Below are 12,699 nucleotides of genomic sequence, written 5' to 3'. Positions count from 1 at the left end.
ATTGGAGGTGTAGTGGACAGCGAAGAAGGTTACCTCAGATTACAACGGAATCTTGATCAGATGGGCCAATGGGCTGAATGGGCAGATGGAGTTTAATTTAGATTAATGCGAGGTGCTACATTTTGGAAAAACAAATCAGAGCAGGACTTATACACTTAATGGTAAGGTCCTAGGGAGTGTTGTTGAACAGAGTCCTTGGAGTGCTGATTCATAGTTACTTGAAAGTAGAATCGCAGATAGATAGGACAGTGAAGGCGGCATTTGGTATGCTTTCCTTTAATGGTCAGAACATTGAATTGGGAAGTCATGTTGCAGCTGTACAGGACATTGGTTAGGTCACTTTTGGAATATTGTGTGCAATTCTGGTGTCCTTCCTATTGGAAGAATGTTGAGAAATTTGAAAAGATTTACAGGAACATTGCCAGGGTTGGAAGATTTGAACTATAGGGTGAGACTGAATAGGTTTTCTCTGAAGTGTCAGAGGCTGAGGGGTGACCTTAAAGAGGTTTATAAAATCATGAGAAGCATGGATAGGTAAGTAGACAAGGTCTTTTCCCTGGGGTGGGGGAAAGTGGAAAGATTTAAAAGGGACCTAAAGGGCAACCTTTTCATGCAGAGGGTGGTGTGTGTGAAATGAGCTGCCAGAGGAAATGGTGGAGGCTGATACAATTACAGCTTTTAAAAGGCAGCTGGGTAGGTATATAAATATGAAGGGTTTGAGGGTTATGGACCAAGTGCTGGCAAATGGGACTAGATTAGGTTAGGATATCTGGTCGAAATGGACGAGCTGGACCCAAATGGACTGTTTCCGTGCTGTACATCTCTATGACTCTAGAACTTTTAGGGATCTTTAAGGGATGGGACCTGCTGTTTCTGGTCTGGTCAACAATATATGTTGACTCTTGGTGTTGTCATGGAAACTAAGGATGAACATTAAAGTAGTGTTATGCTGTTGTCACCCACTGCCCAAAGACAAATACAAAAATGCATGGAAGCATAAAAAGATGATAAGAAAGAATCTTTGCATTGGAATGGATTATTACAATATAGAATGTGCCTCATCACTGCTAATCAAACATAACGTTTTCAAGGATGTTTGACATGCCTTTGAAGAAGAAAACTAACAAAGGGTATTGAGGAGAAACAGAGAAATGGAACAGTTTATGAATTAAATGGGAACTAAAACAGTAGGCCAAAAGGCTTCGTGCTGAAGTTTTCTAAGCTTGATTCTGCTGCCAGTTACTTCACTGGTGAGTTAATGGACTCAGCTACAGCATCATTGGGAAACACTGAACGAAAAACAGAAGCTTCTCATTGTTGGAAAGTGAAGATAGTTGGGGTTTTACTCTGCTGCCATACTGGAAATTGGGTAGGACAGTGACAGAAATGGCAATAAAATCAGACAATGGGCAAATGATTGCTGCCTGACTGGAAAACTGCTCTTACATGCCTATTGGAACTATGCTCTGAACATACCTGACCTTCAGTCTTCTTGCTGAACAACAGAAATCCTGACAGGGGCACAATGTATACAGGGAACAATGCTCTTCCCAGGAAAATGGATCGAGGTTGCAGTGGAGCTTTGAAGGCCAGCCACAGAGAGAAGAATCTCAGCAAGTGTGCCCAACATTTATGAATTATGACACGTTGACAAAGGCCAGGTGTCACCTCCTCATCTGGGCAATAAATGATGCAGAGAATCTAAGGGAGCAAATGGAAAGAAAAATAACAGAAAATTTTGTTTTCCATCCCAAAAATAATCTTTTCCCTTCTCAAGAGGAGAAAGACGTGCATTCATTTCTTTTATAACTTAAGACTTCCTAAACATCTATCTATGTCAATGAAGCACAATCACTGATGTAATGTAAAACACAGCAGCCACATTTGTTGTTCTTTCCATTCAGAAGTCCACACTGACATTTTATAAAATCATGTTTACGTGATGAGAATGGAACTTGCTCCTAAATTGCCATCTCTGTTGTTCCAAACTTGCTTGCATAGGGGTGGCCTGTTGTGGTTAACTGATCTGGTTATTTGAACATTCTCCTTGTGAAAGTCTATTTGACTTTGTTTCTGCACCTTTACTTGTATAATTGACATGCACCAAACTGGTGACTCTCCAATCTCACCTTCTAAAATTACTCCCTTTTTGTTCTAATTCAAGTGACATTTTGAATTTGTAAACAGCAGTTAATGCTTCAAGTGCAAATTGTTACAAACATGGTCACGTTTTCCTGAGCAATGTATACGAAAATTTTAGATGTCAGATAGTATCTGAATAGAAAGCATGAATAATATATTTGTATTGACCTCAAATACTTAAATGTGCACCCTTAAAGAAATTATTATGTAAATGGCAGTTACAGCACCAAGCATATATAAAATAGTTCTAGTAGCGATCAAAAATATCTCATAACAGGTATCCTGAAACACAATTTTTTACCCTGATGAGGAAGTTTAGCAATTTGAACTGGCAGTTCATGGTATATTGTCGGATAAATTATATTTTGAACATCCATAATATATTCAGTTCAGGTATTTTGCCTTCAGGGCTATAGAATAGAATGGGCAAGGGATGTATCTGGAATGGTCCATAGAGAGCCTGCACAGACTCAACGGGCTGAATAACCTGCTTCTGTGCCATTATGACTCTCAAAGTATCACTCTTTAGCCTGTGAGATTAGTTATGTAATATGTCTTAATGAGCTGCTCTTTGCTTCATGAAATTATTGCAGATGAATGATGTGAAGTGACTTACTTTATAAAAAGAAACTTTGCTTTTGATTTATTTACTTGTCTTCACCCATGTTGAAAGACAATTCAGTTCCATAATTCACCAATTCTTTCCCCTCTGTCGTAGCTGCTTTTGCTAATTAGCTGTTTGAATTTCAGAACGTGAATGATGAGCCACCAGTGTGTGACCCAGATTATTATGAGCAAACTGTCTACTCTACCATCACAGTCCCCTTCATCCAGCTGCAGTGCTCTGACAAAGACTCACCTGATCATGAACTCACCTACTCAATTGTGGGAGGTAAGCCTGAACTTTGTTTCATTTCAGAGATGCTGTTTGGAGATTAACGCTCCTTGTTTAATAAAATGCTACATCTACAAAAACAAACGTTGTAGTTTAAAGGCAAAGGATCTACTTGTAGTGTGGAAGTTTTTCTTATTCCCTTTACAGCAAAATATACTTGAAAGGGTACATCAGTACTCATCCAGTTGATGGAAACATCCTCCCAATGTTCCCAATGAATTAAATTGCTACAATAAGATATAAAATCAACATAGAATAAAAGACAAATGCACATTTTCAATCAATAGGGGTGATTATGAATGCGCACCCACCTTTTGCAGTGGTACTTTGAGCACATTAGGGCCAAACTTTTATCAAGGAAATGGATATGAAGAGGTGGCTATTTCCCCAACTCTACAATTGAAACTCTTCTGGTGGAGCCCTATTCTTATTCAGAAAGGTGACAGTAGACTGGAGACAGGTTTACTGCTACCTGAGACAGGCTCAAGGCAGCAATGGAGTTGGATGGATGATGAGGGTTCCTGATGAATGGCGTTTGCCCGAAACGTTTATTTTACTGCTACTCGGATGCTGCCTGAATTGCTGTGCTTTTCCAGCACCATTATAATCTAGACTCTGGTTTCCAGCATCTGCAGTCATTGTTTTTACCTGACAGCTTAGAAAACCCATCACTATTATTTGATGCATTGTTCCAGTTGTATTAATTATTGTTAGACACTCTAACCCTAATCACTTAATGCTCAGCAAAAACTCAGTTCTCTGATCCTTCCCTGCCCCTCAATGCTCACTCATATCCACCATGCCCCTGCCATTCCTTCTTATATCCCATATCTTTTCAGATAAACCATGCCCCTTTGTAGCTCCCCCCATCTCCTCCATGCCATATTTCTCCTGCACCCTCCACAATCCCTCACATCTCCCATATGGCTTTCATACCCTTCATGCAATCACCCAATTGGGACTAGGTGCAGAATTCATGAAACATGCAAGTCATTTACATTTCTTGAAATAGATATTTTTTGTAACATAAACAAATACTATCAAAAAATGCCTTTGAAAAATATTTCTGTACTGACTATCTCATAGAATGGTCAGACAGACAATCATAGGCAGTAAAATCCCCATTGAAAGAAAACGTTGAATCACATCCAAATAAGCACAGCCACTGAAAAACCATTCCCAATAAAGTTCAAATTATTATAAGGTAATAAAGTTGCAATCAAACAAAGTTAACACTTCCCTGTACAATTGTATCATGAAACGCTGCTGGGCTGAGTGTATCAAACACGCTTGGAGTATAGCCAAGCATTCATACTGAGTACATCTGGCAGTCGTAGCAACAGAATAAGCTGAACAAATGACTGGACATCTGTTTTTCCAGATATTCTTGTCATGAATATATTAAAATGATGCTTATTGTGAAACTCATTTTAGAAGCTTAGATCTTTAAAGGTAGGTGGGGAAAACAAGGGGGTGCAAAGATTTTTGAGAATAATGAAAACAATACTTCAGTTATAATTAGTTCAGGTTTCACACACAAAATTGTACAGGAAATTGCAATCAAACTTCAGACATCAATCATTCTGTTACCAGGTCACTGTATATTCAATTGCACCTTCATTTTTGGCATAACCTGTGCTAATGCATTATTGTTAATGTAGGAAACCTTCCAAAGCAGATCTTCTGTATTTATGATTGAGGCTGTAAAGCTGTTCTGGTGAACTTATCTCAGAAACATTCAAGCAAACGTGTGTATTGGTGATTTGATGTAAAACTGGCATGAACCAATTTTACAAATTTTGAGATTAAAATGACAAGTTCCAGCTCAATAAGTCTTTGACTATAGAAAAGTCTACAATTCTGAGCATCATTTAAATATTAATTTCTGTCAAGTTCATACAGGATTTCAAAAAAATAACTGATAAGAAACAATTCACCTTTCAGGAGCATTAACTTATTAAAACTCTGGCAACATTAAGAAAGAAAGATTTGAATGTATCATTTTTGATGACTGGAAGTTTCAAAGTACTTCACAGCCTATGGAGTACTTTGTGAAGTGCAGCCACTGTTGTAATGTAGGAAACACAGCAGTGAAATTGAGTGGAGAAAACTCCCACAAACTACAATGTGATACTGACCAGATAAACTGTTTTTATGTTAATTAATTGGCCTTGGATACTGAAGATCCCACACTTCTCAAAATGATGCCACATGATTTTTTTTACACACGAATAAGCAGATGAGGCCTCGGTTTGACTCGTCCAAATGATGGCACTTTTGACAGAGCAGCACTAATGCACTGAATTTGAGTGCAGAGGGTGACACAGAACTGTTGGACAAGCCATGTCTGGTCTGTTTAAAAAGAAATAGGACTCTCATTCCATCCCGGCACAGTGGCTCAGTGGTTAGCACTGCTACCTCAGTGTCAGGGACCCAGAGTCGATTCCACCCTTGGGCCACTGATTGTGTGGAGTTTGCAAATTCTCCCCGTGTCTGTGTGGGTTTCCTCTAGGTGCTCTGGTTTCGTTTCACAGTTCAAAGATGCACAGGATTGGCCATGCTAAGTTACCCATAGTATCCAGAGATATGCAAGTGAAGTGGATTTGCAAATGGAAATACAGGTTTACAGGGATAGGGTAGGGGGAATGAGTCTGGAAATACAGGAGTTACAGGTGTAGGAAAGGGTCAGTGTGGACTCAATGGACTGAATGGCCTGCTTCCACACTGTAGGGATTCTATGATTAGGATTCTAATTACATGCTGGCACAGTGGAATCAATTTTCAATTTGCCACATGGGTATGAAACCATAATGTTGATCAGCCACCCAAATGCGAACTGTCCATTTATATTCCACTGATTTTAGTCGAAATTGAGAGATTTCTACGATGCAAGGGCTAGTTTTACACCTCTGCAGCAAATAGAAAATGTATGCAGAAAAATTCTAAATCCATGTCTCTCTCTAACCTCTGAGATGTTTTGGTTAATATTCTGCAGAAAACATGCAAAATCTGTTTGAGCTTCAGAGGCCAGACAGCAATCCTGCAAAGGTGGCCTCCACGCAGAGATTTCAGTTTAATGTTTTTCAAGGCATTGAACATCCCAGGGACTACACCCTGCTGATCCAAGTGACAGATGAGTTTGGTGGGGATAAACATCAGCGACTGACTTCGACAGCAACTGTTGTGATACATATAGTGCCATGGACAACCACTCAACCTACAGCATCCAACGTTACAGAGGTAACATCTCCTTCTTGTCATCATTTTCAAACTACTCTTCAAAATAAACAGGGATAACAAGGATTATTGTTGAGTTGCCAAGTTTCTGAACAGAGTTCAAATCTAGTTCTTCTTATCAGAGAGATGTTGCTACTGCTTTGCACCATAATTTTATTTTGACACTACGCAGACTACCATGGTGTGATGTGGAATTAGCCCTGGATAGGAGTACCTTCTTTCACTTGTTTGAGGGGTCTATAATCCAGGCGTGTAAGATTGAAGGTAAGAGATAGGAAGTTAGGAGGAGACTTGCATGAATTTCTTTTACCCAGAGGATGATGGGAATCTAGTACTCACTCCCTAAACGGTTTGAAGAGGCAGAACTCCTCACGACATTTAAGAAGTACTTGGATATGCATTTGTAGCGTAATAATGACCAAGGTGGGGAAAGTCAGGTGGGGTTGGGTGGCTCCTGATTGGCCATTGCAGATTCATTGGCTGATTGGCTTCCTTCTGAGTTGCAAATTTCTATGATTCAAGGATGACCTGTGCACCATTACTTTGCTCTATCATTGAATTATTTTAACTGGATGGTCATATGGCCTCTATTGGACAGGTCATGTTAAAATCATTCCCTGTATGCTCCTGAAATTTCCACATTTTCTATTTTTGAAACTCAAATTTACTCTATGGTTACTGATAATACCGGCAGAGTTGTACCCATTCCACATTAAGGCAATTCTACAAGATCACTTTCGAAGACGTTTCTCGGGAAATAATTTTGCAATTTAAATACCTGAATAATCTACTTAGATATATAAGTTTATTTATTTCTACATATAAGGAAAATCATAAAACTTAATTGAGCTGAGACACTTTCACTGCATTAGCAAACTTTTGAAAAGTTTAAACTTTGAGCATTTTGCAAGTTTGCAGGTTCACTCAGTCTGAGAGCAGAAGATTCAGATTCAACCTCTCAATTTATCATTGATTCTGATATTATAAACTGAAACTTTTCAAGAGATTGGTACACTTTGCTTTGCTGCAGGATTTTTTAAAAAAATCAGTGATTCCTAATAGGATTCAAGCTAATTGATATCTGTCCTCTTCATTTTTTCCTCAGTTCCCCAACAGAGTGTTGACACTAACCTCCTTTAACTGGAGTCCAGAGGGATGGTTTGTTGCAGTGCTGACTCTTGCTGGAGCCCTGACAGTGCTTACTGTTTCTGGTATAGCCTGGCTGTGCTACCAAAAGTAGGTATTGCACTATTATATTTTTTCCAGGTCTGAAAAATGTTTGGAGAGTCCAGAGAATTCTGGAAATGTACAGCATCTGAAGAGCAAGCATAGGTCAACGTCTGGTACAATCATTTGTCTGAACTGTTAAAGTGCTGCTATCAAACCAGCCCAATCATTAGAGTGTCATGTGTTAATCACACTCTATGGTAGGAGCAAGAAGGTTAACTGAACACCATTGTTTGTGATGGTAATGCTCTCCTCTCTATCCAGCATGGAAATAACTTATACTCCATTGCATACTAGGTTCCATGTTCTTCCTCCACTAGAAGGTAGTTAGACTGTGGTCAACCAAATTGTATTCCATCCAGTGTGACCTAGATTCACTTGGATTTTGAGAGAGCTTGACAAGGTTGGCATGGTTATTTTCCCTTGCTGCGGTATCTAGAAGGTGGGGCTACACCTTCTGAGTCAGAGATCAATCACTTTGATTGGAGATGGGGAGAATTTCCTTTACGAGAGTGTTGTAAATCTTAGAAAATCTGTACCCCAGAGAGTATCGATATTCCACTGACAAATAGATTCAACATTGAAATTGCAAAATTGTTGATCTCTGAGGAAAACAAGGGATGTGTAGAATGGGCAGAAAAATCAGAACAGGGATAGAAGATATGGTATGATCGTATTGGGGGGGGGAGCAGGTTTGAGGGGCCAAAAAGTCAACTTGTGTTGCCATTGGTTATCATCTTGTGACCAGGTCACCAATTAGATATCCTCCCAGCAGTGACCCACCTATTGAAACACCTTCAAACAGATAAGTCAAGTCAACCTCTTATTGGTCAGAGAGCCATTACAGGATTCGTAATAACTGGTGTCTGGAAACTGTGGTCAGAATAACTCAGCTGTGGTGTTGCATTGGAGAAGCTGTTCAAATGTACTAAATGGGGACCAATTCTTGGATGCTCCATAAATTTACTGTGAGTCCATTTCAATCGGACAAAATATATGGAGCAAGGTGAAAAACGGCTGTGTATCTGCTTCTTCCTGATGCATATAACCTGACAAGTGTTGACAGAAGAATGAGCTGGAACATGGTGGTATGTGCCTCCTGCTTCATTTCCATGGTCACATCTGCTGGAGGTCAACCGCTCAACGGTTGAGAGATCCCAGAAAATGATCACAAACAGCAAAGGAACTGTGGAGCCAAAGAAAAAGGGGGAGATACTAAATGAATATTTTGCATCAGTATTTACTGTGGAAAAGGATATGGAAGATATAGACTGTAGGGAAATAGATGGTGACATCTTGCAAAATGTCCAGATTACAGAGGAGGAAGGGCTGGATGTCTTGAAATGGTTAAAGGTGGATAAAAACCCTGTACCTAATCAGGTGTACCCAAGAACTCTGTGGGAAGCTAGAGAAGTGATTGCTGGGCCTCTTGCTGAGATATTCGTATCATCAATAGTCACAGGCTCATTCCATACACGTATCACCCTCTGCGTGAAAACTTTGCCCCTTAAGTCTCTTTTATATCTTTCCCCTCTCACCCTAAACCTATGCCCTCTAGTTCTGGAATCCCCAATCCCAGGGAAAAGACTTTGTCTATTTATCCTATCGATGCTCCTCATAATTTTGTAAACCTCTATAAGGTCACCCCTCAGCCTCCGATGCTCCAGGGAAAACAGCCCCAGCCTGTTCAGCCTTTCCCTGTAGCTCAAATCCTCCAACCCTGGCAACATCATTGTAAATCTTTTCTGAACCCTTTCAAGTTTCACAACATCTTTCCGATAGGAAGGAGACCAGAATTGCACGCAATATTCCAACAATTAAAACAACAATTAACTTACCTGATTCTGTGTTGTGAACTTCGCCCAAACCGGTTCCTCCAAGATTATTTGTGAAATTCACTGTTTGTTAATTTTCCCAGATGCATTCTGATGTCCAGCGACACATGAATTCAAAAACAGCAAAGGCAGTAACTGTGCAGGTTGTCTCTCTCTCTCTCTCTCTCTCTCTCTCCCCCTCCTGCACTGACCTCACCATGTGCTTCCTTTGTCTGTTCTTCTCCCTTTTAAAATTGCTGTTGTTTTGACTTTTTTTTCCCCAAAGTTCCAAAACAATGCAACAGCATATAAACAGTACTTGCTGCTCCTGGAATTCGAGGAAATCACCTCCAGCACCTGTCTCTCAGCCCCTTCCCCTACCCCCTCATTCCTGATGAAGGGCTTATGCCCGATACGGTGACTCTCCTGCTCCTCAGATGCTGCCTGACCTGCTGTGCTTTTCCAGTGCCACACTTTTCGACTCTGACTCTCCAGCATCTGCGGTCCTAATTTTCTCTCAGTCCCTGTAAGATTTTGCCCATTACAGCTATAGGCATGAGAACAACATAATAAAGGTATGATTGGGTAAATGTAACAAACAAAAAGCAATACTCAAAGCCTAAGTTTCAACTCATGTTACACTACTTCCTCTTCAATATTCTTGGCGTGTGCAAGTCCACTGTTCCTCCATTTTTAATTAAGGATCATTCTTAACTCCTTTCGTGAACATTCTCCCCCCTCCCCCCCCCCCCCCCCAACTAATGAATTTGGTCTGATGATTAACCTCAGTTTAATAGAATTCAATAAGTACAATTGTCCAGATGATTCCTAATCATTAATTTATAAAGATGTAAAGATGTAGCACGACTTTTTGTATTTCCTGTTTCTCTTTGAAAAGTGTACATTTTTGAACAGCCTTTTTAACATAGCAATATTTTCAATGGCTTATGTAAATAGTGTGTGATGTTGTAGATTTTCAGTTTGTGATAAAATCTTGGATGTTGAAAGACATTCAACTACTGTTCGTGTCTTCCCTGAAAGATTTACTCTGACCTATGAAGCTCTCATGAATGCTCAATGTGGTTTTGTATTTCAGGGCTCAATCAGTCACAAACCAACCAAGATCAATCCTAAAGCAGTCTCAACTCCCAGAAAAACAAGACGAGGTAATGTTATAAGTGCAGTATCATTAAACAAATTCACTCATTTCTCTACAATAAAGGACAATGTCTTCTGCATATGTGTATAAAGAAAGAACCAGTCTGATTATGCACTACTGAATGCACAGAAGTCTCAAAGATGTATCAAGCACATTAAATACTAATTCTGCAATTTAGAATAGATTTCTATCAAAAGCAAATGATAATGCTATGTTTCCTCTGAAAAAGTAGTGCTTCTAGGCTCAGTTTAAGATTGCTATTGTTAAATGTTCTGGTTCTGTGCTCATATATTAAGTAACCTACTTACATCACCATATCATTCCTTGCTGAATTTTGTTCAGACCTTCCTCTATTATATCACAAAATCTCTATTCTCTCAAACTCTTTCCAATCTTAGGGCCATGGGACATTGTCAGTAATAATATCCAGGTTGGCAAAGCAGAAGTTGTGGCAGGATCCATTTGCAGTTCCCTCCTGTTCTTCTCTCTGCTTGGCAAAGATTGTAACCAGAATGAATGCAGCACCCCACAAATAGGCAGACATGTGAAGGGAGGAAGGTACAGAATACAATCAGTGTGCCCGAGTAAAGCTGGGTGTCTAGTAAATGGATTGTGGAGCAGCAAATAACCTGTAGGAAAATTGGATTCAATTTCAAGCATTTGTAATCTATTTGAGGCCTGTTAATGTACTTAGGATTTGGCAAGATATAGACTGAATTTTCTAGTCCTTTTATGAAAGAAAGGATCTCTGCATCCCTGGGGAGAGTTTATGCTCAGGGCTCACCCAGTAATATGGAGTTGTACTTCCATTGGTAGTGCAGAGCAGTTAAAGCAAGGTGAACACAGCAGTCAGCTACTGCATTCTCACATTTCAAGGCCCTGACAGCTGCTGTCAAACCATAGTACATGAGGTAAATGAGATGTAGGGGTGCGAGGAGGGTGCAGTGCTAGCTGGGTGGGATGCCACTGGGAAGGAGGTAGAATGCTATGTCAGTAGCAGACCAGGATGTATAGTAGCAAGGGGAAGCAGACAAGTGGTGCAGTGTTTGGGATATGTCAGAGAAACCTGGTCTAGGAGGGAGAATGGTTTTCGGGTCTTGGGGTGAGCGAGAGGGTGATGGGGTCCGGTCAAGTGGCAGAGGGGACATGAGAGAGTCAGATTTGCTCTGCTCAGGCCTAGCAGGGGGTTTGAGTGCAGAGTGGGAAGGGGTAGAAACATGTCAGGCAGCAGACGTAGGGCTGGAGACAGGGAAGGGAAGGTCAGGTCAGGTGAGGAATAGAGCGGGATGGGGAACGATGGTCAGGTTCTGATGGGTGTAAATGATCTGTTGGTGGATTCAGTGACGTATGTGGTAACTGTGGGGTTAGTTGAATAGTTACTCATGCTTTGATTTTGTATTTAATAGTCTAACCATTTCTGAGTAACTTACCTAATTTCATTGGCTCTCTCAGAATTTTCCAATTTATATGGAGATCTTTCGAGGGTTCCAGGTACAGAGGATTCACCGATTGAAATCTTCAAATTTCTAGGCAATTCCGGACAAGTCAATGTCTCCCCACCAGATCCTTATTTACATTATTAGAGGCAGTTCAATAGGAAATGATTCATGCAGAAAAAGCATGAAAGGATGGTTCTCTAATTTTGATAATGCACACCATCAGATGTAAATATCCAGAGAAATGTTGGTGAGTTAAAAAGCACATGGATCAGTTTATTTAGCAAGTCTGATTTAATTTACAATGAATCTTTTGCTTTGAATTGTAGGTATTGTTTGATGGACAAGCAAAAGACCCAGGTAATTACATCATGTTATGCAAACTATTAATTACAACTGTTAATTTTCTGTAACTTTGTACATGAGTAACAACTCTACCTATCAATTCACTTGGAGATTAAAGACATTTAACTTGTCTGTCTCAGTTTCAGGAAACTGGTACATGTATAACAGTGACACAGGGCAGCGGAGATGGATGAACAATGTGTAAACACCATGGAATTTACTGGATGATGAGATCATTTTCTCCCATGTGAGCATTAAAATGAATTTACAACATTTTAATGATTGATTATTCTATAATTCAGACTATGTTTCAAGATATGTAATCCTATATATACAATAAAAAGTTCAATGTTCATTTATACTTTTGCTGATGGAACAGAGTGATTGGTGTTTAAATGTGGCAGCCTTCTCAATGTTTTCAGACTATTCATTCATTTCTGGACA

The 12,699-nt window shown here is 39.8% G+C and overlaps 1 protein-coding gene across 1 annotated transcript in view; it reads left to right on the top strand.

Moving 5' to 3' along the window:
- The window catches only part of LOC140466639 (cadherin-related family member 3-like), a 49,099-nt gene extending 36,616 nt beyond the window's left edge, over positions 1–12,483 (top strand). Inside the window, exons 17-22 of the mRNA XM_072562080.1 lie at positions 2,893–3,034; positions 6,033–6,277; positions 7,380–7,510; positions 10,412–10,481; positions 12,240–12,270; positions 12,396–12,483. Coding sequence (XP_072418181.1) covers positions 2,893–3,034; positions 6,033–6,277; positions 7,380–7,510; positions 10,412–10,481; positions 12,240–12,270; positions 12,396–12,460 — 684 coding nt within the window. The 3' untranslated portion in view covers positions 12,461–12,483. The remainder of the gene's footprint in view (positions 1–2,892; positions 3,035–6,032; positions 6,278–7,379; positions 7,511–10,411; positions 10,482–12,239; positions 12,271–12,395) is intronic.
- The last annotated feature ends 216 nt before the right edge of the window (positions 12,484–12,699 follow it).

The sequence above is a fragment of the Chiloscyllium punctatum genome, chromosome 44, assembly GCF_047496795.1.
Source record: "Chiloscyllium punctatum isolate Juve2018m chromosome 44, sChiPun1.3, whole genome shotgun sequence".
Classification (NCBI taxonomy): Eukaryota; Metazoa; Chordata; class Chondrichthyes; order Orectolobiformes; family Hemiscylliidae; genus Chiloscyllium; species Chiloscyllium punctatum.
Note: the sequence above shows the minus strand (reverse complement) of the source record. Positions and strands in the feature narration are given on the sequence as shown.